Genomic DNA, 27475 nt, shown 5'->3' with positions numbered 1-27475 from the left:
CGGCCAGATGAGTTTGGCGGTGCGCGACTCGGACCCGAGTAGACGTCACTTTGTAATTACATTAGCGGGAGTGCCGCGTTTGATCGAGGTATGTGCCTAGACTTTCTTTTGTTTTCTCTCTTTTACCGGGCCTCTTTTCGATGTTTTATTGTCTTTTCTTTTTGCAGCTGTGGGCCTTTGAGCACTTACCTTGGCTGGCTCCCCGAAAGGGGCAGAGGCCTTTGGAGTTCCCCGCAGGTCGCCGTTGGGGTTGGAAGAAGAAGCTGACAGTGCGTCCACCGTCCGATACCGTGTGGGATCTTATTCGGGACGGGAACCCTGAGCATGTACAAAATCTTATCCTCTATCTCGTATTTCGTCATCATTTTTTTTTATTTTCTATGTGCGAGATCTGACCGTGTTTGTACAAAAATAGGTGGTTTGGACCCCATGGCTCTCTTTTAGGGGTACTCATGCTTCGGTCAGGGATAGTTATGCCCTCAGCCAGATGCGGGTCTTGTTCGTTGGCCGCCGGGACCCTGTCTGGTACTTGGGAGAGCGGGTACATATGCAGACGGTCAGGGCTTTTTCGGTGCCTAGGCCTCCGCCTGCGACCATGCTGTCTACTCGCTCGATAGGCGAGTCGTGGAGGGTCCACTCGAGGACTGGCGTGCCAGCGACGGAGTTGGTGATAGAGGGAGCTAGCTATCATCAGTTTATCCAGGATTCTCTTCGTCTCCCGGAGCCTGGCGCTGTAAGTTGCCCTCTCTTTTCGTATTGATTTTAGTGTTTTCATGCTCGTGCCCATGTGTTTATGTCTACTGTGTTTTGTGCAGGAGTGTCCTGACCCTTCGTTGGGGGGATGGGTGCTTCCCGATGCTCGGATCTCGTATACCGGAGAGAGTGGATCCGAGATTGTGGAGACTTTCCCGGAGGACCGGGTTTTCCATGCTCCGCTCCCTGAGGGAGTACAGGCGGTATGCACCTTTTATTTGTGCACTCTTCTTATATTTTTTTCTCTTTTTTTTGTTACTCACATTCCGGTTTCAGATTTCGGCCCGTACGGCCAACGCGATGGTGGGGGTGATCAACCGGTTGAAGTCCGCGTTGGTTCGAGCCCGATCTGCACTTTCTTGCAGGAGCCCCCACTCTACTCGGGTAATGTGCCCTCTTTTTTTCTTTTGATCTGTACCTTTTGTTTGGCTTTCTGTTACTCACTCTCTTTTTGTCTTTTCTTGTAGACGGGTGCTGGACGAGCCGGGGCCGACGACGCGGGTCCCTCGGGCGGGGGACACGGTCGTGAGAGAGAGAGGGCACGACACTCGCCCCTACGGCATCGCCGTTCCGACGCGGGGGTGAGTTCTTCCGGGGAGAGGTCCGAGCCGGAGCGTAGGCGACGTTCCGTGTCGGTGGCCCGAGAGCCTAGCCCCGAGTTGCAGTCACAACCTCATTTTTGGGGTGATTCTGGCTGGGGGCCCTCATACCACGGGGAGTGGAGTGGATGGACCGGCGAGGCTTGGAGACATGGAGCCGATGACGAGTCTTAGGCTTACCTCCTGTTTTGTACATATTCATTCTTGTATTCCGCATGTATATATATATTTTTTTGCGATTTTTGGTGCAAGAATATTTTGAGCCTTCCGTGGGCTTTGCTTTAACATATTATAGTAATATTAGCTTTCTAAACCAACGACGAATTTTGAAAAGGGAAAGAATTTCGTAAAAATAATGAGTTCATACAAGAGTGCACACATATTTTTAGACTAACCGACTACTTGGGGTATTACATATGCATGTTCACTATTTTTTTTGTTTTTTGTCGACTCGTGCCATACTCCTTTGTTGGGCTTGTTCCTGAAAATTCTCGTGGCTTTGTTTTTCATTCTATTTGGTCTTGCCCGTGCATGGGTTAGGGTATAGTGCCCTTTGCAATATCTTTTCTTCTTGATGCGTTGCATGACATTATTATTTTTTAATTTTTATTGGACCGAATCCTTGATAAGGATTGCCTACGTATCTTGTCAGAATCAGGTCGCGCGTAGTTCTAGCTTTTGAAATTTTTTTGAAAGGGTGTTCATTACACGTCTGCTTCCCCCCGAAGTGTTCGTGGTTCTTTTGATGGTTCGAAAAAGGAGTACGAACACTTGCAGAATCGGGAGGATAGGTGGCAAGAGAGAATGACGCCCGTTCAAGGGCGAAAGAAATACCGGCGCCCAGGCCTGGGCGTGAAAAATAACAGCGCCCAATCCTGGGCGTTGAAGTTTTGTCCTTCGCTTTTCTTACTTTATTGAGTTTTATGCCGTTTGCTTAGAGTAATGTACAGAATGCTTGCTTATGAGTCTTAACGTGTTTTATTAGATGCCTTAACTCCGGACTTGATTTTATTAAATATAGTACTTTTTCAATTGGTCTAAGTCCGTGAGGTTAGCGAATTCCGCTCCATCTATGTCAGCTAGTTGGACTGCTCCGCCAGGTAGGATGGTCTTTACAAAATATGGTCCTGTCCAGTTAGGCCGGAATTTTCCTCGAGGGTCCGTAGTAGGTGCGCTGACTTCTTTTAATACAAAATCGCCTTCTTTGATATTTCGAGGTTTGACTCTTTTGTTGAATTGCCTTGCGATGCGCTTTTGATACACTTGCACGTGATGTAAAGCTCTCAACCTCCGTTCGTCTAAAAGGACGAGCTCGTCGTACCTAGCTTGAACCCAATCAGCTTCGGGTAGCTTGCTTTCTAGGACGATCCGGAGGGAGGGAATTTCCAACTCGATCGGTTGAACTGCTTCCATTCCGTATACCAAGTAGTAGGGTGTTACTCCAATGGAGGTGCGGATTGAGGTTCGATAACCCCATAATGCGAAGTGTAATTTGTTAGGCCAATCCTTATAATTTTCGGCCATTTTTTCGATTATGACTTTAATATTTTTGTTGGTCGCCTCTACCGCGCCGTTCATTTGCGGCCTGTAGGGAGAGGATTTATGGTGTTTGACATGATATTTTTCAAGCAGGTCTTGGACTTCGACCTTAAAGTGGGAACCTTTGTCACTTATGATTTCATGTGGAACCCCGTATCGACAGAATATGTTCTTTTCTAGGAATCGAGCGACATGTTTGGCCGTTAATTTTGCATAGCAGACTGCCTCTACCCATTTAGTGAAGTAATCAATTGCGACTAAAACGTACTCGTGTCCCCCTACGCCTGTTCGTGTTACCTTGCCGATTATATCTATACCCCAGGTGGAAAAGGGCCATGGAGAAGTGAAGGTGTATAGTTCCGAGGGAGGCAAATGGTTAAGGTTACTGAAGATTTGGCATTTTGGGCAAGTTTTTACAAAGTGGTGGAAATCGGTTTCCATAGTGGTCCAATAGTACCCTGAGCGGGATATTTTTCGGGATAGCATTTTTCCGTTCATATGGGGCCCGCACACGCCGTTATGGTATTCTTCCATTAGTCTTTGGGCTTGGTTTTGGTGGACACAAAGTAACTTGATTTTATTCGGCGTGTATTTGTACAGTTCTCCCAGAATTATGCTATATTGTGAAGCGAGGAGGCGTAAGGCCTTTTGTTCTCGCGGGGAGGTGTTTGGAGGGAGTTCCCCACTTGTTTTGTAACGAAGGATGTCCGTGTACCATGGTTCTTCTTCGGTGTTTTCAGGTTCGGAGTCTATGGCACAACAATAAGCCGGCTCTTTCCTTCGCTCGACCCGAAGGGTCATTCCGTCCCATTTATTCGGGATGTTGAGCATTGAAGCTAGCTTCGCTAGTGCATCCGCGAACTGGTTGTCGTCTCTTGGTAAGTACGTATACTCGATTTTTTCAAGTTGCTCGACTATTTGGTCTAAGTGAGCTTGATATTTTGAGAGACTAGTGCTTCGGACCTTCCATCTTTTGGATATATGGTTGATTATTAGGGAAGAATCCCCGAAGACTTGTAGATGTTTGACTCCGAGGCTAACTGCGGCCTCTAACCCAACTATGCAGGCCTCGTATTCGGCGGCGTTGTTTGTGGCCTCGAAGTCAAGTTTGACGGAAATTGGTATATGGGCCCCTTCGGGACTGACTAGGAGAACTCCAACACCGCATCCTTTCTGGTTGGATGCGCCATCGAAGTATAGTGTCCAATAGTCGTCTCGTATCATCAGAAGTTCCTCGTCGGGGAGGAGGTAAGCTTCCGTGGTTTCCTCATTCGTGGCATGCTCGGCCAGGAATTCGGCTACCGCTCTTCCTTTGATTGTTTTTTCTAGCATGAATTTTAGGTTGAATTCTGAGAGCATGACTAGCCACCTGGACAGGCGACCATTTAGGGCGGGCTTTTCGAACATGTATTTTAAGGGGTCTAGTTGTGACACTATATGAACAGTGTGGGCCAATAGGCAATGTCTGAGTTTTTTGGATGCCCAGATGAGGGCGAGGCAGGTTTTCTCAAGTTCTGTGTATCTCGTCTCGTACTGTATGAACTTCTTGCTCAAGTAGTAAATGGCTCGCTCGGATCCATGTACACACTGTGAGAGCATAGCTCCCGCTGCAGTATCCGTGACGGTTAGGTATAGGCGTAAAGGGATTCCAGGCAAAGGCGGGGAGAGGACGGGTGGTTTGCTTAGGTATTCTTTGATTTTATGGAAGGCAGTTTGGCATTGTTCATCCCATTCGACTTTTTCTTCTTTTCTTAATTTTTTGAATATTGGCTCACAAGTCATAGTAAGTTTGGAAATGAACCGACTAATGTATTGCAGCTTTCCTAGGAAGCCCCTTATCTGTTTTTCAGTTTTTGGTGGGGGCATTTCGGTAATGGCTTTGATCTTAGATGGGTCAATCTCGATTCCTCGCGTACTAACAACATATCCTAGCAATTTTCCCGAGGTTACCCCGAACACACATTTTTGTGGATTTAGTCTCAAGTTATATTTCAAGATTCGGGTGAAGAACTTTTTAAGTGGCGGGAGGTGACCGTGCCGGTCTTTAGATTTGACGATCATGTCGTCCACATAGACCTCGATTTCTTTGTGTATCATGTCATGGAGTAACGTGGTGGCTGTTCTTTGATAGGTGGCCCCCGCGTTTTTCAAACCAAAAGGCATTACAGTGTAACAATATGTACCCCAAGGGGTAATGAAAGTTGTTTTTTCCATGTCTTCTTCTGCCATGAGTATTTGGTTATATCCGGCGTACCCGTCCATAAAGGAGAGGAGCGCGTGCTCTGCGGTGTTGTCTACTAGTATGTCAATGTGAGGTAGAGGAAAGTCATCTTTAGGACTGGCTTTGTTGAGGTCTCGAAAGTCTACGCACATTCGCACTCGTCCATCTTTTTTAGCTACGGGGACAATATTGGCCACCCATTCTGGGTAGTTGGAGACTTTTATAAAGCCGGCGTCTAATTGTTTAGTGACTTCTTCTTTTATTTTCAAGGCTATCTCTGGTTTGAGCCGCCGTAGCTTTTGTTTTACTGGCGTCATTTTGGGATCTAGCGGAATTTTATGCTCAGCGATTTCTCGATCTATTCCTGGCATGTCTTTGTAGGACCAAGCAAAGAAACCCTCGAATTCCCGCAAAGTAGAGATTAGATCGGCCTTTTCAGTGGGAGTTACGGTGAGGCCAATTTTAATGATTTTAGGATTTTCTTCTGTTCCAATATTTACCGATTCTGTGTCCTCAATTATAGGAGTTTTGAGTTCTTGTTCACTTACAGCTTTTATTAGTTCGGTATATTCCTCTTCTGGCTCTTTTTCATGCTCATTAGTGGCGAGACATTCTGCATTATTACTCGGATTTTTAAGCGACATATACTCGAAAGTTTTGTTTATCTTATTAAAGTCATGAAGCATTACATCAAAAAGATCTCCCGGAGTAGAGATTTCCGGGTCTAAACTATTTTTGGGAGGGGTTACAATTTTGCTAGGTTCGGACTCGGAGTCAGACTCGGATTCAAACTCTAATTCTTCGTACATCGGACCCTCTCCCGCAGATATCTTGAACTTCATCCCACGAGCATTAGTCCATTTGAAAGTCTTGCGCCACCCTCGTTGGATTTGGTCATCTTTTGAGGGTGATGGAGCGATCAATTTAGTAGGATCGAACACTTCATCTTGGAGAGCTAATGCCATAATTTCTGTTTCATTCTTCGCTCTTTTCTTTTCTAACCCAAACAATAGCCCGAAAGCATGTGAGTTGAGGAGCGTTTTTGGCATAGCACGATTCTTTGGGGCGAGTGGCCTTTGAGAACGTAAAGGGTCGTGTCCCAGAGCATGCATCTCTTGGGTTTGTGCGGCCTCTAGGTATAGATGTTCGGGATATGCTTCTTCCATCGCGTTCCTTGATGGCTATCACGGGTAGGTACTCAGGGGCCCTGCATTATTGTTGTGGAGTAGGAGACACATTAGTTTGTTTCGTGAGTCGGTTTTTTTTTGGCATTCTATGACTACCCTTAAGTCGGACTAGTATATTTGGACTGCTATGTGTGCACTATGAACTCTTTATATTTTCGAAAATCTCTGCCCGTGTGACATTCATGATTATTTGCATGGTCGACTTTTAGTGTCGAGCATTGCCGTCGTAGGAGGCCTAACAACGACGCAAAGAGTTATTAATTTTTTTACACGAGTCGCTTTTGAAATCGAGTGCTTTTCTTACGCCCTCGTAGCAATTCTTTTTACGGACATTTTTTGTGCTACATATTTTCCTTTTGCGCGGGGACCGAGGCTGTTGCGCCTGACCAGAAGGCCAAGCAGCAACTTCAGCGCCCAGCGAGGGGCGTGAGAAATTCTGGCGCCCAGCCAGGGGCGCTGAAAATGCGTCCCTGATTGGTGCTCTATTTCTGTTTGCGTATATTTTTTTGTTTATGCGACTTGATTTTGCGCGCTTGCCTTATAACGTCCTTTACGCGTTGTACAGCGTTTGTGGGATTCGTTATGTGCCATCCCGAACGTCGCTTATTTTGTGGCGATCGTTCGGGTTTGCGGAACGCGTATTTCGGTATAACTCTTTGGCAAATTAGTCTATGAATGTTTGGGCAATTTTTAATGTCGTTGGTTTTTTTCTAGGGTAGCTTGTCACACACAATCACATATTTCGCTACACATAACTAACATTTATCATGAGGCGATAATAACATGTCATGTAGTTTATGATAGGCTTCTATGGGTAGTTATTTGCGCCTGGCTTGGTCCCGCTTCTATCGTAAATCCAACACATGCCCCGGTCGAGGTAGTGTCTTCAACAGTCGAATTTCGCTCAAGAGGTCAACCCGCAAGTGCAAGCCAAGGGGGCATGCAAGCGAGAGGGACCTAATGAGCGAGCGATTGGGTTCGGGATAGGTGTACTACCTGCACAAGTACCGAGTGGGCAACATGCGCGGCGTATGCACCCCCCTATTGGAGGAAAAAGGTATCCTTAGTCCCAACTCCCGAGGGAGCCGAGATTCGTTATGCGGTTCTGCCCGTTCACATTAATATGCTGATTTTCAGGTCGTCCCAACTTGATGGGGAAATAAACGCGGGGTAGGATCGTTTCACCCTTCGGCTATTTTGATTACCTACAAGCACGAGTATTTCTTTCCATATCCCCAGTGGAATCGCCACTGTGAGGGGGTCGAAAAAGCACGAGGCTAATGCGTGACCTCGTCCCTCGTGGGTGTGACGATTCTTTTATTCAATCAAGTGTAATTGGATTTCCTGTGAGTATACACCCAATTGACTAGTAATATAGGAGTCGCCATTCATTTTTTAACAACAATGAGAAAAACTGACAAAACCCGGTTATCGTGACATAAAGGGAGTGCAATTATGTTTGACCACGACGGCCGTAGGTTCCCTTGTGATCCCTGGTGTGGGGATCTCTCAACATACACCCGCAAGGTAGAGATTGAGGGTTCGGGGGACTGTAACTACCGAGAGGAGTACTTCGCTCGTCGATAACTCCAGAGGCAGGATATCCTTACTAGCTCAGCATAAATAATTGAAGGGACATGCGTTAACTTATTAAACTAATCTGAGTTGATTTTAGCAATATGCAACATATAATACTAGATCGATCGCGATTATCTGATTTAGATTGCATTAAGGGACCTAGCATGATAATCCAATTTCCCAAAAATATTATATTTGTTAGGCGTGATAGAACAATCAGATTTAGTTAGTTTAACAGTTCATAAAAAGGGCGAGGAAAGCAATTAAATCACCGAGAAGGGGCACATTACGACGCACCCTTGAGAGGTGCGTCACGGTTCTCAGAAAACTAACCACTTTGACTTTGTTATTTCTCCTTTTTATTTAACGAATCTCAATTATGGGACAGGATACGTTCTATTCGATTTGTGGATCGATTGCGACAGAACGCGTGAATAATTTCGCAGCGTGAGGCTTAGGCTAAGGGTTGGAGTCAATACTCAGAATATGAATTGTGTGTTGTGTCCTTTTCACGTCGAATTTGGGGCTGTATTTATAGGGAAGAGTTCGTGGAAAGATAGAATTGCAGAGTTCTAATCCACAAAGAATTAGGAAAAAACACGTACCCAGGTATTTTCAGCGCCCAGGCCTGGGCGCCGAAGATTTCGGCGCCCAGAGCTAGGCGTTGAAAATAGGGTCTGGGCTGTTTTCTTAGTCAGATTCGGATTCCTGAAATCCGTAGTGTTTGAGACTTAATCGAGTCTTTTAGTGGGTATTAACCTTGTGACGGGATGCGTCTGGGCCCATTACGAACTCTAGGCTCGTTAGGATTTTAATTAATACGTAACTCTTATTTCCGAATCATATTAGGAATAGGATTCTCGCAGTTTTCTATCTCATTTAGGATTTATGTTGGAGTGCAACACCTAATTCTGACAGGTTTCTATCTTTTATGACTTGCCACTTTTAGAAGCTACCTTTTACGGCAGTTACTATTTTTAGCAGGTTTCCATAAATAGCAGTTTTCTATAAATATCAGGTTTCGGGTGAAATGAAAAGGGGGAATGAGATTCATTATTTTATAGGAGATGCGTTGTCCAGTGGAGATTTACGCTTTCATCATCGAACCTTTCCCTTTCAGGAATGGGGACAAAAGTAGGTGTCTACAGATATGTGCTAGCTTTGTCTTACTTACCACGATCCATTGCCTAAGGAGCGGCCTCTAATGGTCATAATAGGGTAGTAATCACTTTTGTAACCGCCTAAATTTGCCTTGCAAAGTTATAAATAATACTACTCTACTTGTCTCGTAATATTTATTGCTCGCACAATGAATATAAAAATATACACTCAAATGCATATCAAAGCCTAATTGTATGACGGCCTGAGAAGTGGCCCAGATTAGCAAAAACTCTCAGCAAGACTAATTGTTTGAAGCCTAAGAAGTGGTCCAGATTAGCACCAAGTTGTAGGCTGATCACCTATCCAACTTCCTCCCCAGTATAGCAAGCCGCTGGCCAACCAGTACGGCATGTGTCAGTGCAAGCGGCACAAATAACCTTAAAACATAGGTTGTTTGTTTAAAAGCTCAGCGGCACAAATAACCTTAAAACATAGGTTGTTTGTTTAAAAGCTCAGCAGCACAAATAACCTTAAAACATAGGTTGTTTGTTTAAAAGCTCAGCGGCACAAATAACCTTAAAACATAGGTTGTTTGTTTAAAAGCTCAGCGGCACAAATAACCTTAAAACATAGGTTGTTTGTTTAGAAGCTCAGCGGCACCAATAACTTTGAAACAAAGGTTGGTTGCTCAAAAATTCGGCGGCACGAACGTCCTTGGAAAAAGGTTGGTTGTGCAGAACTTCTGGCCGTCCATTCCATTTGACGAGCATGTCTAGCGGCAATCATACCTATTGATTGACTTGCGTCAATCAATATCGTTATAGACACGCTCGCCAAAGAAAGCGACGACCACGGTGGTGCCTAACGCATGCTCAGTTGCCTGCGGCACCAATAACTTTGAAACAAAGGTTGGTTGCTCAAAGGTTCGGCGGCACGAACGTCCTTGGAAAAAGGTTGGTTGTGCAGAACTTCTGGCCGTCCATTCCATTTGACGAGCATGTCTAGCGGCAATCATACATATTGATTGACTTGCGTCAATCAATATCGTTATAGACACGCTCGCCAAAGAAAGCGACGACCACGGTAGTGCCTAGCGCATGCTCAGTTGCCTGCGGTACCAATAAATTTGAAACAAAGGTTGTTTGCTCAAAAGTTCGGCGGCACGAACGTCCTTGGAAAAAGGTTGGTTGTGCAGAACTTTTGGTCGTCCATTCCATTTGACGAGCATGTCTAGCGGCAATCATACCTATTGATTGACTTGCGTCAATCAATATCGTTATAGACACGCTCGCCAAAGAAAGCGACGACCGCGGTAGTGCCTAGCGCACGCTCAATTGCCTGCGGCATGACCAAAAGATTTGCAAAGACACACTCGGCAAAGATCGTGATGACCAAATTTGTGCTCTTGCTCCAAAGTACACCAACGTACCTAATGTATACTCAGCTGCACCTTGGCTACCATACCTATTGATTAAAGAATAATCGAATTACGAAGAACAAATAAATGCGAGATAAAAGAAGCAACAAAAACAACCTACTTACTTATAGAACAACGCCCGTAGAAAGGCATGCAAAAGTAGCCCAGAATTCAAAAAAAAAAAAAAAAAATCAGAAAGATATTGTCGTGTACTCAGCAGGCACAATAATACAGACGCCGGCGACGCCAAAACTTGACAAAATAATTGTTTTTGCCCTTAGGCATGGGAACACTTTAATAAAATTTTGAAAAACTTGGAAGGAAGCAAGTCAGGGAGCAGCCGCATCGTCCTCATCATCAGAAGGTATAAACTCTGGGGGCGGCTGGCCGAGACGCGCAGCAGCCAACACAGCGGCACTGTGTTCTAATCGCCGCTGGAACCACGTGAGATCATACTCCGGCATGTGGTTTTCCCAGGCATGCTTAACAGCGTCCTTGGCCGCCTGCTCCCCCTGATCATAGGACTCGAGAAGACGCTCGCGCAAGGTGCCAACTTGCGACCTGGCCGTCTCCAGTTCCCCACGAAGTTGCTCGGCTTCCTCAGCCGCCTCTTTGACTTGGGGGTACTCCCGCAGCTGGTCCTGAAGCGTCCGTATTTCCGCCGCTGCCGTCTTGGCCTCCTCGACCATCGCCACCATGTCCTTGTCCTGCGCCAAGACCTTCTTTAGCAGCTCGGCCTTATCAGACCTCAACGAAGCTACCTCCTTTGCGTGAAGGTCTATGGTCGTCTGCATCTGCAAGCGGACCTCTTCAATGGATTTGAACGCATAGTCACCATGGTGGGTGGACTTGGCCACCTGAGCTTTGAGCTCCTCAGCAGTGCGGGTCTTCCAACCCTTGCAGAATTCCATGCGGCAGAACAACTGCAAAAGGGGCTACATGTTAGTAAATGACCTAAAAAGGAAAACAAGCACAGGCATTTGACGCCGTCTGTGGGGAGGTACGGTAGCATGGAAGATCAACGACAGGACAATGACATTGGGCTGCCTACGCGAGTAGAGCGGCCACCCCTCGAAAGAGAAATGCCGACTGAGTATCAGACGCCGACCACGAGAATCACTGAAGATAACGCGCGGATATTTGCGGCCGGGCACACACCGCGTCATGCTGCCGAGGTAGAGGTGCTCAGTGAGGAGGACGACCAGGCCAATCGCACCCCTCCTGGAGGACACCTGGATCCTCGGGCAGATACAGTAATAGAGGAGAACCCAGATATGCCCGTCTCTGTGGGTGCTCTTCGGACTATTTTGGCTGAGTTCCAAGTTGTTATGGGAAAGACAGTTAATGCTGAGGTACAGAAGAGCATGCTGATTTACACCACTGCTGCGGCTGCAAATCATGAGGGACCGGCAAGCAATAGGCCAACACTTTCTTTGCGTCCCCCAAACGTCTGGACCAGGCAGACAGGCGAGGACCTGTGGAGGCGGTTGCCAGCGAATCAGCCCAATCAGGCAACGTCTTACCTACCACGCCGACTGCCACAGCGGCTGATCGGAGAAACGTCCCGAGGACGTGAGCAGCCAAACGCAGAGCAATTGCCTGACTCTGAGTCTGAACTTTCTGACACTGGGTCAACTCCCGTCATGCCGGATAGACCTCTCCCTCATCCAACTTATACGCACCTGAGCCAGGCGCACCCAGGGGTCACCCGTCCAACCCGTCAAACTCGCCGACGCGAGTCTTCCCAGCGGGAACCCTACTCAAGGCGTCAGGATCCTGTGTATCACATTCAGGAGGGGGTGTCCAACATAGCCCTAGGACACACCACCCCTTTTGCAGACTCCATTATGAGAGCCCCGAGGGAACCCAAAGTCAAGCCGCCCAATATTGATGCTTATGATGGGACCACAGATCCAGACATGCACCTCTTGGTTTACCGGCATCATATGTATGTCCAAGGAACAACTGACTCAACCTGGTGTAAGTATTTTCCGGGCACACTCAAAGGAGTAGCATCTAAGTGGTTCGAGAGACTTCCAGCTGGAACTATTCGCTCTTTTTCGGAGCTCGAGTTATTGTTCTCTACTCGGTTCATGGCTCACAAGGAAGAAAAGAAGACGAGCATGCATCTGAGTAGGATTCAGCTAGGGAAAGACGAGTCTCTGAGGAGTTATGTGAATAGATTCAATCTAGAGGCAGGGCAAATTCCGGATTTGCCAGATGGTGTTGCATTTGATAACTTCATTCGAGGACTTAAAAAGGGTTCTTTCAAGTTTGATCTGGTAAAGAAAAGCGTCCGAACCATGGCAGAAGTGCTGGATGAGGCTGAGGCCTTCATCCACGCAACAGAGATTTGCAGCGTCCCGAAAGATCCCAGAGGAAGTGATACCGCCGAGCCGGCGGCAAAAAAGGAGAAATTCGAAAAGAAGAGCCGGCCTAACGGGACGTGGGCTATTGCAAAAGAGTCAGACATGGCTCCCGGGGCGGCAGGCCAAAAACGGTCCAGAACTTATGACCGGGAGCGATTTGAGTATAACACAGACATGTACACAATTCTGATGGACGTCGGGTCCAAATATGAGATTGACCGTCCATTTTCCATGAAGTCGCCACCAGAAAGTAGGGACCCCAAGCTGTACTGTCACTTTCACAGTGACATTGGGCATGACACCAAAGAATGTAAGAGCTTGAAAAGGGCACTGGATGGCCTGGCCGCTAAGGGATTCTTAAAGAGTTATATCAGCAGGAACACGGGAGGTTCTGGCAAACCCTTCTACAAGAAGAACAAATCCCCTCCCTCGGAAGAAGATGGGAACCGTACTGACCCAGAGTGCGTAGCAGTCATCTCCGAAGGATTGGCCGCCGGCGGGCCGACCATGAGGGGCCAGAAGGATTATGCCAAGCGGTTGGGGCAAGTGATGCTGTCCGGCAAGGCCACAGCCGACCCGTTTCCAAAAGTAGAAATCGGCGAGGCCGACCGTGGGAAAATCTCCACCCCGCATGACGATCCTTTGGTGATTGAGTTAAAGGTTGCTAATCTGAGGGTTAGGCGTATTTTGGTTGATACAGGAAGTTCGTCGGACATAATTAGTCTAGAGTGCTTGAACCGGCTGCAACATGATTCCTCAAAGATTGAGAAAATCCACTATCCCATTATAGGCTTCGGAGGTAGTATCATCCATCCAGTCGGCATCATTGCTCTTCCTCTGCGGATGGGAAATAAAAAGGAATCTCGACAAATGGACGTCCGTTTCCTCATAGTGAAAGACCTGACGGCGTATAACATCATCTTGGGGCGTCCTACCTTGAATAGGGCAAAGGCTGTCATTGTGACTCATTTGATGCTTCTTAAGTTTGTCTGTGATGATGGGAGTGTCAGCACTATACATGGTGATCAGCAACAAGCTAGAGATTGCTATCTAACCACCTTGAGTCCGGAAGCATGGGGGACGGGTGAAGAAAAAGAGACATCGGGAAACAAACGAAAATGTGGCGACACACAACCCAAAGTCGTCAAAGAAACATTAACTATCTCAGCAGGGCACATGGAAGAGAGACGCCCAGAGCCTGTTGGGGCTCATTTCAATGTAGTATTAAACACAGATAAACCTGACAGAGTAGTGCCCATCGGGATTCCTCCTGACGACCCGCTGGCGGCAGAGTTGGTCCACCTACTGAGAGAATTTGAAGATATCTTTGCTTTCACAGTGGAAGAAATGTCGGGTATTGACCCTGCTGTGGCCGTCCATAAGCTGAATGTGGACCCAAACTTTAAACCGGATCGTCAGAAGAAAAGGAACCATGGGGAAGATAGAAATCAGGCGGCAGCGGCGGAAATACAAAAGTTGATGGAGGCAGGGTTCGTCAGGCCTAGTCAGTACCCCGACTGGGTTGCTAATGTGGTCCTCGTCAAGAAACCTAACGGCACCTGGAGAATGTGTGTTGACTACACCAACCTCAATAAGGCATGTCCCAAGGACAGTTTCCCATTGCCTAAGATTGACCGGCTTGTCGACTCTACGGCAGGGCATGCTATGATGAGCTTCATGGATGCATACTCAGGGTTTCATCAGATCCCGTTGTGGTCTGACGACCTGGAAAAAACGTCATTTGTTACTGAACAAGGCCTTTACTGCTACAAAGTGATGCCGTTTGGATTAAAGAATGCACCGGCCACCTTTCAGCGTCTTATTAACACTGTGTTCAAAAAGCAGCTCGGCAGAAATATTGAAGCTTATATTGATGATATGATCGTGAAAAGTAAGCTGCGGGCGGCACATATAACTGATCTTAGGGAGACATTTGAGACTATTCGAGCTTACAACATGAGATTGAATCCTAAGAAGTGTGTGTTTGGGGTGACGTCAGGCAAATTCTTAGGTTTCTTGATTGATGAAAGGGGAATTGAAGCCAACCCAGAGAAAATCCAGGCAGTAATTGATATGAGCTCACCAAAGACAGTAAAAGAGGTTCAGCGCCTCACAGGTTGCTTGGCCACCCTGGGCAGATTCCTTTCCAGGGCTGGAGACAAGTGCCACTACTTTTTTAGGGCAATTAGAAAGAAGGCTAAGTTTGAATGGTCGGACGAAGCCGAGGCGGCGTTGCTCAGATTAAAGGAACACTTGCATACCTTGCCTCGTCTTGTTAGCCCCTTGCTAGGAGAGACTTTGTACATGTATCTCGCCGTGTCCGAACACTCGTTGAGTGCCGTTCTACTGACAGAGAGGGAGGGAATACAGATGCCAGTATACTTTGTCAGTCATGTTCTTCAAAATGCTGAAGTTAGATACCCCACAGTGGAAAAGTGTGGCTTAGCCCTGTTCATGGCCAGCAAAAAACTCTGTCCTTATTTCTTAGCTCACAAAATAGTGGTCTACACAGATCAACCGCTCAAACTGCCCTTTACGAAGCTGGAGGCGTCAGGACGAATGCTGAATTGGGCAATAGAGCTGAATGCCTTTGATATCACCTATGAGCCGAGGAAAGCTGTCAAGGGGCAGGCATGTGCCGACTTTATTGTTGAAATGACGAGGCCAGACTTTGCCAAGAATACAAAAACGGTGTGGACATTATATGTAGATGGCTCGTCCACACAGAATGGATGTGGAGCTGGGATAATCTGTCACTCCCCAGGAGGAGATACTTTTGAGTATGCTATGCGATTTAACTTTCAGGCGTCAAATAATGAAGCCGGATATGAAGCCCTGCTTTGTGGCATAAAGATGTGTAAGGCGGCAGGCGCCGAGGAGATTGTAGCACTATCTGACTCCCAACTGATTGTGACCCAAGTTACTGGAACCTACGAAGCTAGGGATCCGACTATGGTCAAATACATGCAGGCTGTCCATCAGGAAGTAGAACCACTGAAAAGTTTTGAAGTAAGGCAAGTCCCTCGCTCGGAAAATAACCAAGCTGATGCCCTGTCAAAATTGGCAAGTTCCGCGTCTTGTGATACCCCTCGGCACGTGTTTTGGGAGGTAAAGGAGCACAAAAGTGTTGAGCAAATGGAGGTGGAAACCCTTGACAGGACCTCCACATGGATGGATGACATAGTAAACTTCAAAATGAATGGAGTCTTGCCAGAAGACTCAAGGAAAGCGGCAAAACTTCAGAAGAAGTGCTCTTGGTTTGAAATGTGGAACGACACCCTCTACAAAAAGGCCTACTCCCGTCCTTTGTTAAGATGTGTGACGCCTGAAAAAGGGCAGGAAATTCTAGAAGACCTTCACCAGGGGTTGTGTAGCTCGCATATTGGTGGAAGGGCTTTGGCTGAAAAGGCACTTCGAACCGGCTATTACTGGCCGGCTCTTAAAGAGGACGCAATCTCACTGGTCAAGAAGTGTGACAAATGCCAGCGTTTTTCTCACCTAATACACCGACCGGCACGAGTTCTGACGCCCATCACGAGCCCAATTCCATTTGCTAAGTGGGGAATGGATCTTCTAGGCCCATTTACGGCCGCACCAGGAGGGAGGCGTTACGTCATTGTTGCTGTAGATTACTTCACCAAATGGGTGGAGGCAGAAGCGCTCAAAAACATAAAAACTGCTGATGTGAGAGCATTCATTTGGAAGAATATCATGACTCGTTTTGGGATTCCACAGGTTATCGTCTTCGATAATGGGCCTCAGTTTGAGACGCCTAAGCTGAAAGAGTGGCTGGCAGACCACGGCATACACACTTGCTTTGCATCGGTCGGACGTCCCCAAGCCAATGGCCAGGTTGAGGCGTTCAACAAAATTATCTCCGAAGGGATGAAAAAGAAGCTCGACGAAGCCAAAGGTCTATGGGCTGATGAGCTGCCAAATGTCTTGTGGTCCATCCGCACCACGGCTAAGAATTCAATCGGTGAAACACCCTTCTTGCTTGCCTATGGCGCCGAGGCTGTCTTACCCATAGAAATGTGTGAACCAACCTTGAGGGTCATGCTGTATGACGAAAATGCTAACTGGGAGACGATGAAAGCAGCCCTGGACTTCCTGCCCGAGGTTAGAGGAAATGCAGCACTAAGACAACAGTTGTACAAGATAAGAATGGCGAGAGAATACAACAAGAAAGTCTCTAATAGAGTGCTCAAAGTGGGAGATTTTGTCCTCAGGAAAATGGAATCCACAGGCCGAGCAAACGAACAGGGTAAGCTGACGCCCACCTGGGAGGGACCTTATGAGATCTATGATGAGGTCAGAGATGGAACCTACCGCATTCAAGACATGCAAGGCCGGCCTATTTTGCGCACTTGGAATGCCGACAATCTCAAGAAATATTTCTTCTAGATATGTGCTCTAATGGTCTTACTTACCACGATCCATTGCCTAAGGAGCGGCCTCTAATGGTCATAATAGGGTAGTAATCACTTTTGTAACCGGCTAAATTTGCCTTGCAAAGTTATAAATAATACTACTCTACTTGTCTCGTAATATTTATTGCTCGCACAATGAATATAAAAATATACACTCAAATGCATATCAAAGCCTAATTGTATGACGGCCTGAGAAGTGGCCCAGATTAGCAAAAAATCTCATCAAGACTAATTGTTTGAAGCCTAAGAAGTGGCCCAGATTAGCACCAAGTTGTAGGCTGATCACCTATCCAACTTCCTCCCCAGTATAGCAAGCCGCTGGCCAACCAGTACGGCATGTGTCAGTGCCAGCGGCACAAATAACCTTAAAACATAGGTTGTTTGTTTAAAATCTCAGCGGCACAAATAACCTTAAAACATAGGTTGTTTGTTTAAAAGCTCAGCGGCACAAATAACCTTAAAACATAGGTTGTTTGTTTAAAAGCTCAGCGGCACAAATAACCTTAAAACATAGGTTGTTTGTTTAAAAGCTCAGCGGCACAAATAACCTTAAAACATAGGTTGTTTGTTTAGAAGCTCAGCGGCACCAATAACTTTGAAACAAAGGTTGGTTGCTCAAAAGTTCGGCGGCACGAACGTCCTTGGAAAAAGGTTGGTTGTGCAGAACTTATGGCCGTCCATTCCATTTGACGAGCATGTCTAGCGGCAATCATACCTATTGATTGACTTGCGTCAATCAATATCGTTATAGAGACGCTCGCCAAAGAAAGCGACGACCGCGGTAGTGCCTAGTGCACGCTCAATTGCCTGCGGCATGACCAAAAGATTTGCAAAGACACACTCGGCAAAGATCGTGATGACCAAATTTAAGCCCTTGCTCCAAAGTACACCAACGTACCTAGTGTATACTCAGCTGCACCTTGGCTACCATACCTATTGATTAAAGAATAATCGAATTACGAAGAACAAATAAATGCGAGATAAAAGAAGCAACAAAAACAACCTACTTACTTATAGAACAACGCCCGTAGAAAGGCGTGCAAAAGTAGCCCAGAATTCAAAAACAAAAAAAAAACAAAAAAAAAAAAGAAATTGTCGTGTGCTCAGCAGGCACAATAATATAGACGCCAGCGGCGCCAAAACTTGACAAAATAGTTGTTTTTGCCCTTAGGCATGGGAACACTTTAATAAAATTTTGAAAAAACTTGGAAGGAAGCAAGTCAGGGAGCAGCTGCATCGTCCTCATCATCAGAAGGTATAAACTCTGGGGGCGGCTGGCCGAGACGCTCAGCAGCCAACACAGCGGCACTGTGTTCTAATCGCCGCTGGAACCACGTGAGATCATACTCCGGCATGTGGTTTTCCCAGGCATGCTTAACAGCGTCCTTGGCCGCCTGCTCCCCCTGATCATAGGACTCGAGAAGACGCTCGCGCAAGGTGCGAACTTGCGACCTGGCCGTCTCCAGTTCCCCACGAAGTTGCTCGGCTTCCTCAGCCGCCTCTTTGACTTGGGGGTACTCCCGCAGCTGGTCCTGAAGCGTCCGTATTTCCGCCGATGCCGTCTTGGCCTCCTCGACCATCGCCACCATGTCCTTGTCCTGTGCCAAGACCTTCTTTAGCAGCTCGGCCTTATCAGACCTCAACGAAGCTACCTCCTTTGCTTGAAGGTCTATGGTCGTCTGCATCTGCAAGCGGACCTCTTCAATGGATTTGAACGCATAGTCACCATGGTGGGTGGACTCGGCCACCTGAGCTTTGAGCTCCTCAGCAGTGCGGGTCTTCCAACCCTTGCAGAATTCCATGCGGCAGAACAACTGCAAAAGGGGCTACATGTTAGTAAATGACCTAAAAAGGAAAACAAGCACAAGCAAAAATTGGAAATAGACTCACGTCGAGTAGGGTGGCCTGGATGGCACCAAACTGGGCGTCAGTCTTACGGCCAGGAAGAGAAGCAACATACTCCGCGGGGACGGCCTTAAACACCTTGCGGCATATAGCCACCTTATCCCTTGACGAATAGTGAGGAGTAGCGGGTACATTCTCGTCCTCTGCAGCAGCTGCCTCCTTCTCTTTGTCTTTAGCTATAGGAAAAACAACGGCCTTAGGATGACGCGGAGAGTAAGAAGAACTGCCAGAGGAGGCTCGATACGTCTGTACGACGTTCGAATAAAACTTACCGCACGATGACCTAGCTCGACGGGCCACCTCCGCAAGGATCTGGGAGCGGACATTGACCGGAATTCCAGCAAGAGGGTCCTCCGACTCGTCAGGGTGCCCACCAGACTTTGATCTAGACACCAAGTCCACAACCAGAGACGGCTTGTCCACGCCAAGCTCGTCGTCATCAGGGCGACCCCCCTCAGCAGCCTGTGACTCGTCCTTCTTCACAAGACGTCGGGGTATAGGCTTGGGCTTCTTGAAGGTACTCGGAGTCTCCGAGCCAGCTGGCACGGCCCTCTTCTTCAGTTGGGACAGAGTCGTCCCCTTTTTATTCCCCGACGCCTTAGCCGCGTCCTTAGCTTGCTAAAAAAGAACGCAAAGGAAAGTCAGATACTTGGCCTCGTGATAAATCACAAGTCACTCACTGAATAGTGGCTCGTCAATAAAAAGGACGCCCGTCTTGAAAATGACGAGGCGTACCTTATCAATCATAAGTCACTCACAGAATAGTGGCTCGTCATTAAAAAGGACGCCCGTCTCAAAAGTGACGAGGCGTACCTTATCAATCACAAGTCACTCACAGAATAGTGGCTCGTCATTAAAAAGGACGCCCGTCTCAAAAGTGACGAGGCGTACCTTATCAATCACAAGTCACTCATAGAATAGTGGCTCGTCATTAAAAAGGACGCCCGTCTCAAAAGTGACGAGGCGTACCTTATCAATCACAAGTCACTCATAGAATAGTGGCTCGTCATTAAAAAGGACGCCCGTCTCAAAAGTGACGAGGCGTACCTTATCAATCACAAGTCACTCACAGAATAGTGGCTCGTCATTAAAAAGGACGCCCGTCTCAAAAGTGACGAGGTGTACCTTATCAATCACAAGTCACTCATAGAATAGTGGCTCGTCATTAAAGAGGACGCCCGTCTCAAAAATGACGAGGCGTACCTTCTCAATCACAAGTCACTTGTGGAAAAGTGGCTCGTCACCAAAAGGACGCCCGTCTTAGAAAGTGACGAGGCGTACCTTAGCAACCACAAGTAAATCTCTAACTTAATGGCTCGTCATTAAAAAGTGACGAGGCCTACCTTAGCAAACACGAGTCACATGTCAAGATAACGGCTCGTCACTAAAAAGGACGTCCATTGTAAACACTGGACGGGTAAAAGCTTAACTTACAAAAACAACGAACTAAGAGAATACTCACCTTCTCCTCCAACTCGGCCTTGGCTTTCTGCATCTTGGCCTCATAGATGTCGGCCATCCAGTCGGTCATGTCGCCCTTCCCAATATCCGCCGCCGACAATTTGCTCATTCCTTCCTCTGTGAACAAAAAGAAACCTAAAGTTAGAAATATGAATAGACCAACACGGAACGGCACAAAATTTGGCATACAACCTCGAGTCATAGAATATCCTAGGCCTACGGCCGCTAGAAAGGCCTCATTCCGAAACTGGCTAATGTGCGGCAACCACTCGGCCGGCACATGGAAAGTCTTGTCAGTGGTTAAGTGGTGAGTGTTGGCCTTGAACAGGACCATTATTTGATCCCACTCCTCGGCAGTAAGGGGTGGAAGAGGCTCGTCACGGTTCATATAGTTGGCTTTGCGATTCCAGCGGCTCATCCTGTCATACATCTCCTAGTCGTCCGTGTAAAACACGACCCACCTTTTCCTCCACATGTGCCATTTGCTGAGCTTTCCGACCACTGTCTGGTATGTACCACGGCTGCTCAGATTAAACCACCCTTTGGCGGCACTGGGGGAACGAGAGAGGGAGACCAGATGCAGAAAGGCGTTGAACGACGGCTCCACGTTGTTCAACGCACATTTGGCGATATAGCCAAAGATATCAGCCCACGAGTTGGGGCTCAGCTGGGCCACCCCAATGTTGAAACCATCTAACACTTCCACGACGAAGGGGTGTGGAGGGAATCTCATGCCGAGCTTAATGGATGCGGCATACACTAGGAACTCTCCCTCAGCAAGCAGGCTGACGGTTGAGTCCAGACCGGCCGGCACGCGAATCTGGTACCCTTCCCCCACGCAGAGGTCGTCCCTCATCTTGGCCCCATGCCTGTCTAGCCACCGCATCCAGCCTATGTCTGGGTGGATCTCCGACGGAAGCAGTTGGGCCTCTTCCCGTCCTCTTGGCCTAATAGGCTGGGGAGCAACCTCTTGCTCCTTGGCGGCCGACGACAATGGAGCGACGCTCGACTCCCCCACTGCCTGGCTCGCTGTACCCCCTGACGAGCTTGCCGTTTGTTCCTCCGCCTCGACATATTCGTCGATCTCTTGAAAGAGATCGGCATATTCTTCGTCGGCTGCCAGGGCGGTGGAAGAATATCTCTCCCTACGGGGTGTGGATGCTTCCTCCCGCAAGCGCAGGCGCGTAGGATCTGCCGTTTGCTTGGTTCTAGCCATGCCTTCTGCATAGTGAACGAAGCACGGCTTAGGAGTGACCAACAATGAAGAAAAAGACGCGATTGGACGTCCGCCCCGACAAAAGACGAACGGCGGAAAAATCTCAATTAAAACCTTCAAACCCTTACCTAGTACTAGGAGGCCGGCCGCTAACAAGGAGAAAAATGACGAGAGGATAACAAAAACAAGAAAGAAAGGCGAAAACTAACCTTGAAAGATCTGCAAAGTACTCGGTGAAGAACAGGATGAGTTTCGCGAAGAACAGGATGAGTTTGACGAAGAACAGGTTGAGTCTCGCGGTGGCCGGAAATCGCCTGATGGTGGTGGGAATACGCCGGAAATCGCCTATGAGACAGCTCTATGAAAACGAAATGTAATAAATGAAATTTACCTCCCTCTATATATAGGGAGGGGCAAAATGGAGAAAAGTGACACGTGTCACCACTTCAACACCTGTCCCAAAGACGAAGATGCAAATCAAAGGTCAAGAAGCGATATCCGGAAGAGTATTTCCAGAAATGCCCTTCTTGGGGGGCAAATGTTGTGGGCAAAATTACCGTGCTTTCGTGTACCAATGAGGATATGACACATGGCACGTATTACGCCCCATAAGCAGAAACCGTACGAAGTCTACTCCGGAGCATGGGTATCAATCTACGTATCTACAATGTATATGTATTCGTATTTAAGTGTGTATAAACGTATGTAATGTACCTATACCTGAAAAGGGGCTTAAGTAGTAAGTATCCCAAGTAGTATGAATAAGCACAATAGGCCCAAATAGCCCACTATTGCCAAAAGGGGCCAGAGAATTGTAAGGAGAAAGGACACATGTCCTCCTCCCATACCCTAGCCAATCATGTAAAGCGAATATTAGGTCATTCCCACAAAAACCTAGTACTATAAATAGTCCCACTTCCCTAGAAAAAGGGGTCACAATCAATACAATCAAGAGCAATTGTTGCTCTGCCTTCTCTCTACTTTCTCTCTCTATAAAAATACATTCTTGTTAAATTCTCAGTTACCGGAAAACCTCCAAGGTATCTCACCGGAAAAACCCCACAACACCTGTCATCATATAAATATTTTTATCCCCCACTCTTAAAGTGTCTAGCCTACTAACCCGGTCGGATTGACCCGTGCAGGGTTATGACCAGGTAGGGCTATTTATCTTACCTTAAAAAAAAAAAATTGTCCATGTCTTTAAGTATAAGTACTTAAATATACCTTTCAAAGTTGATCCCTACTAATTTCAGCCTCATCTTTTGCTATAAATATTTAATAAATTAAACTCCAAAGGAACCATTAACCCAATTGCCAAAAAGAGAAGAAAATGACTACCACCTTAAACTTGCGTACTATGGATTTTCTGATAATCTTCTGTAAGTAAAACAATTTCCCTATGTTTAACCATTCACATATCATAACCACCAGATATAATTGTCACACTACTACTGTAAGTGACACTATCAACATGAATTATATAGTTCTTGATAGAAGGAGTATAGTTTGTTACTCCGTATTTCTCGCAATATTATTAATGGAAGGATGCCCACAATACTGTTTAGATGTGGCTTATATGAGCTGCACTCTTCACCTCTCTCATGGTGGTTCACTCAATTGCTAACTTTTTTCTTTTTTTGCATGTGAACCATAAGGACAAAATAAATTTCAAACGGGGACACTTCTTCCAAGGAATAATTCACTTCTTCCAAGGAAATCATCTTTGAAAAAATGTGGATTTCCTTGGAAGAAGTAAAAATTTTCTTGGATTTATCACTTCCCCACATTAAGCTGTAAACGTGTTTAGTTTTGCTTACAAGTAAACTGTACACAACAAATATGTTTAATGGAATAATTATGTGTTAATTATTCGGTGAATCTTTATGTGTGATTCCAAAATAAGTTGCAAATATCTAACTGCATTTTGTGCTAAATTAAAAATTAAAAACGCCGTTGCCGGGGATCGAACCCGGGTCACCCGCGTGACAGGCGGGAATACTTACCACTATACTACAACGACAGGAATTTGATAGTAATGGCAAGTTTGTCAATATTAAGATTTTGTTAATTGTGAAAGTGTAATTACTAACTGCGGAAGGAAAGCTCAGTCGACAAGCATGTCAATTTTTGACACAATTTTATTTTTATTGAATAATAAAAGTTAAAAGGAAAAAGGAATGACCCAGGTTGAGTCGGATGCAAATATTGGTCACTTCATTCCCATCTTGATCCCCACCACATCACTCATAGGAGTACAAAAAGAATCATCCTCATCCCGCAGTAGCGCTGATTTTGATATCCATACTCATCCAAATATCCTCATCCCGCTACAAAAATATTACAAATAGAATGCATTTAAATATTTCTTCCTTGTCTAACTTAAATTAGGATATTTTAAAATTTATCACATAAGACATGAGGCGAGGGGACTACTTATCTATATATATATTAAAACTCCAAGGCAATATATGTCATCTCTCCATGTGTCACGATGACTTGGCAAGTGACATAGCGCCGTGCCATGTCATACACACACATTATTGATTATTGTGTCCTCACAAAAAAAATGTTCACATTTATCTTCAAACTCATGACCTCTTGTATGCTAACACAAAGGTTTATCCATCACTCCAAGAATACAACTTATGACTCTAAAACTATTAAAAAAAGAGAAAAACTATTCTTATGAATGTATAAACCATTAATGCCCAAATTTATGTACTTGATTAACAATTTATGATTAAAAAAAATTCTTCCTTAATTTTATTCATTTATTAATCAAATTATACGTAGTATATCTTTTCTAAAAAAATATCTAGATCAAACATAAAAATTAATAGAGAAAAAAATAGGAAAAAAATGATTCGCTTTCCTTTAGCTAATCAGATAAAGTTTTACGCAAAAATATAAATTACTTAAAAATTTCGTCTATCGATTATTGATTAACCAATTTTATTTTTCAACAGCATATATATGAGCGTCATATTATTCTTTAAATGCATACGTACAAAAATTTATAAGTGAATTTGAAATGAATAAAAAAAACTTAAACTATATGCAACACTCCAGGATATCGCCCGGACCACTAACTAGTTAGTTATTACAACATCCCATATTCCCATCGTTGTTGACTTCTTGTGCTAAAATTTGAAAAAAAATGCGCCGTTGCCGGGGATCGAACCCGGGTCACCCGCGTGACAGGCGGGAATACTTACCACTATACTACAACGACCAATGTTGACTCTAGATGTTGATGACATTTTGTAAGATGTATCTGATAATTGTGAATAAAGTAATCGCAGAAGGAAAGTTTGATGTGTAATCAACAAGCATGTCAAAGTTTTGACAAAAAATACTTTTGTTTGATACTATTAATGCTCTAATTTTATTGTACCTGATCTTAATTTACATTTCCTTAAAGATACTTGTCATACATCTGATAATTGAACGGTAAAACCATTAGTTTATAAACCATTTTTTTTCAGTATTGACTTTTATACAGAGTAATACGTAAAGAATGAAAGAGTCAGGTTAGTTGGAGAACCGTTTGGTGAAAAATACGAGATAAAAGTAGGTTAGACTCTTTACCTTTATGCCACACTCTCTTGTTATCGGTGGCGACGCTAATGAGGTATATCAGTATATGTATGGGATGTCCTTCGAAGTAAAAAAAAAAAAATCCTTAAAAAATCTAAGACAAATTGTTCTTAAATACTGCGTATCCCAATTAAATACTCGTAGCTATAAGGGAAATTAATTTTTTTTTGTTTTTTTTGACGGAAAAAGGAAAATTAATTAAGTTACGACCTCACTATTAAATATTAATTAAGAGATGAGGTGTATTAACTTATAACGTGATGTAGAGAAGACCCGTGTTCGATCCCCCGCAACAATAATTGGGAGGGAAATGAAACTTTTCCACTCAAAACTCGCCCCGAATCCGAATTAGCTCTAAGGATGAATCGGGTGGTACACCAAAAAAAACTTATAACGTGACGTTGGACTGTAACGTATCCAATATACATGTCATAACTCCATAACTTGTTTTAAAATAGCAACGATATTTTAGACTAATGGTTAAGACTGAAGGCCTGTGTACGATAGGTCTCAGGTTCAAATTCCCTCAACGTTTATAATTTATTATTGCGCCTGTGGTCATTTGCACCAAAAAATAAAATAAAATAAATACCTGTTTTAAAGGTGGTTGTTGTACATACAAGTAGGAGTATATTACTAAAAATGGAGGGAACAAATTAAAAAAGAATGACATAAAAAACAATTATAAAGAGAGAAGTACCCTAGAAAGGAGCAAGACGTATGGACCTTGGGTAGGTTACGTGGTTTCAATATTGGTCGTGAATTCAGAATCTTTGTTTTAACTCCGTGAGTCATGGAACCAGCATTTGCCAAAAGCACAATTCCCAAGACTCAAAGTTGCCACTATTCATTTGTAGAACGACACCTGTGATCAAATGTATGACTCATCAACATTCTCTTGTGCACCCAATTATATACAGTATACAACTAATTAAGTTTTCCCCCAATCATACTATATATACACATAAAGTGTAACAGTTTCATCCATGATCCATCCATCACTAAATAATTCGACCAAACACAAAAAATAGTAGCACTCTTCCACCTTCAATTTTCAGAATTCAGATCATATATAGTAACTTTTGAGGAACAAATTATAGGACAAAGTACAATCGATCTTCCGTACGTTAAAGATTATTAAAGAAAAGATGAATAGCAGAAGAACATGGGTGGTAGCTGCAAGCATTGCAGCAGTTGAAGCTATAAAAGATCAGAAGTGTTCGAGGTGGAATTACCCGATTGCCAAATCGATTCAACAACACGTTATCAAAAACATACGGTCTTTTACGGCGGTAGATGTAGATCAGGCTAACAGACCTTCAGCCTCAACTGTTAAATCCATTGATCAAAAGTTGAAGCAATCGGATCAATCTCTTAAGAATGTTATGTATTTCAACTGTGGGTACTAATTGATCAACGATATATATTGTCGATTTGTGTTTTTTTTTTTTTTTAGTATACCTAGGAAAAGTGTCCAAAGATGAAAGGTCTTTTGTGTTATTGTGTACATTGTACCACACCTATCTATTACTTTATACTAAAAATGACACGTGTCATTTTCTGGTTTAAAATTTTCCCACCAAAAACCACTTTCCTAAAAAATATATTTGTTTTTTTTTTCTTTACCCTTTTTTATAAATTATTTATATATGAAAAAAAAATTAATTTAGAAATTATGATAATAATAGATACCACGTAATAATAATTTTGCTAAATATTTTTTGGTAATATTTTATTCAAACCGGTATTTTAATAATGAAAAATATATTAACTCGATATGTCATGTTGGTCGAATTAGTATATTACACATGTATAATATGCATATTCGTTGAATAAGTTTAAATGAGTATGTTTAAACAAATTTATAATTATGCAGTAGTTTGAGAATATTCAGTTAAATATTTTGTAAAATAATCTAGTCATCAAATATATCACACTTCTTTTCGATCCACAAACTTGTTTATTTCTGGCATGCAGCAACTAATCCCATCGTTTTTATGCGAACGTTTAAAAAAATTGCAACAATGCGCCGTTGCCGGGGATCGAACCCGGGTCACCCGCGTGACAGGCGGGAATACTTACCACTATACTACAACGAC

General features: G+C 44.8%; 1 protein-coding gene and 3 non-coding genes across 4 annotated transcripts; 1 reads left to right on the top strand and 3 right to left on the bottom strand.

Moving 5' to 3' along the window:
• The first annotated feature begins 1039 nt into the window (after positions 1-1039).
• On the top strand, positions 1040-1547 carry LOC130472333 (uncharacterized). The gene is made up of 2 exons (XM_056842989.1): positions 1040-1137; positions 1221-1547. Exons 1-2 carry the CDS (start codon positions 1054-1056, stop codon positions 1524-1526), a joined length of 390 nt encoding a protein of 129 aa, XP_056698967.1. The 5' UTR covers positions 1040-1053; the 3' UTR covers positions 1527-1547.
• Positions 1548-23727: 22180 nt separating this feature from the next.
• Positions 23728-23799, bottom strand: TRNAD-GUC (transfer RNA aspartic acid (anticodon GUC)). Its single transcript has one exon. It is a non-coding gene; the product is annotated as a tRNA-Asp (tRNA).
• Positions 23800-24939: 1140 nt separating this feature from the next.
• TRNAD-GUC (transfer RNA aspartic acid (anticodon GUC)) lies at positions 24940-25011 on the bottom strand. The gene has a single exon. It is a non-coding gene; the product is annotated as a tRNA-Asp (tRNA).
• A 2392-nt stretch (positions 25012-27403) lies between these two features.
• Positions 27404-27475, bottom strand: TRNAD-GUC (transfer RNA aspartic acid (anticodon GUC)). Its single transcript has one exon. It is a non-coding gene; the product is annotated as a tRNA-Asp (tRNA).

Source organism: Spinacia oleracea, chromosome 4 (assembly GCF_020520425.1).
Source record: "Spinacia oleracea cultivar Varoflay chromosome 4, BTI_SOV_V1, whole genome shotgun sequence".
NCBI classification, from domain to species: Eukaryota; Viridiplantae; Streptophyta; class Magnoliopsida; order Caryophyllales; family Amaranthaceae; genus Spinacia; species Spinacia oleracea.
This window is presented reverse-complemented; position numbering and strand designations above follow the sequence as displayed.

What these genes read in the sequence shown, in the direction of transcription:
- LOC130472333 (XM_056842989.1), top strand. Translation starts at nt 1,054, where the DNA reads ATGGTGGGGGTGATCAACCGGTTGAAGTCCGCGTTGGTTCGAGCCCGA. An exon ending in GGAGCCCCCACTCTACTCGG is followed by an intron (nt 1,138 to 1,220) that starts GTAATGTGCCCT and finishes CTTTTCTTGTAG; the next exon opens with ACGGGTGCTGGACGAGCCGG.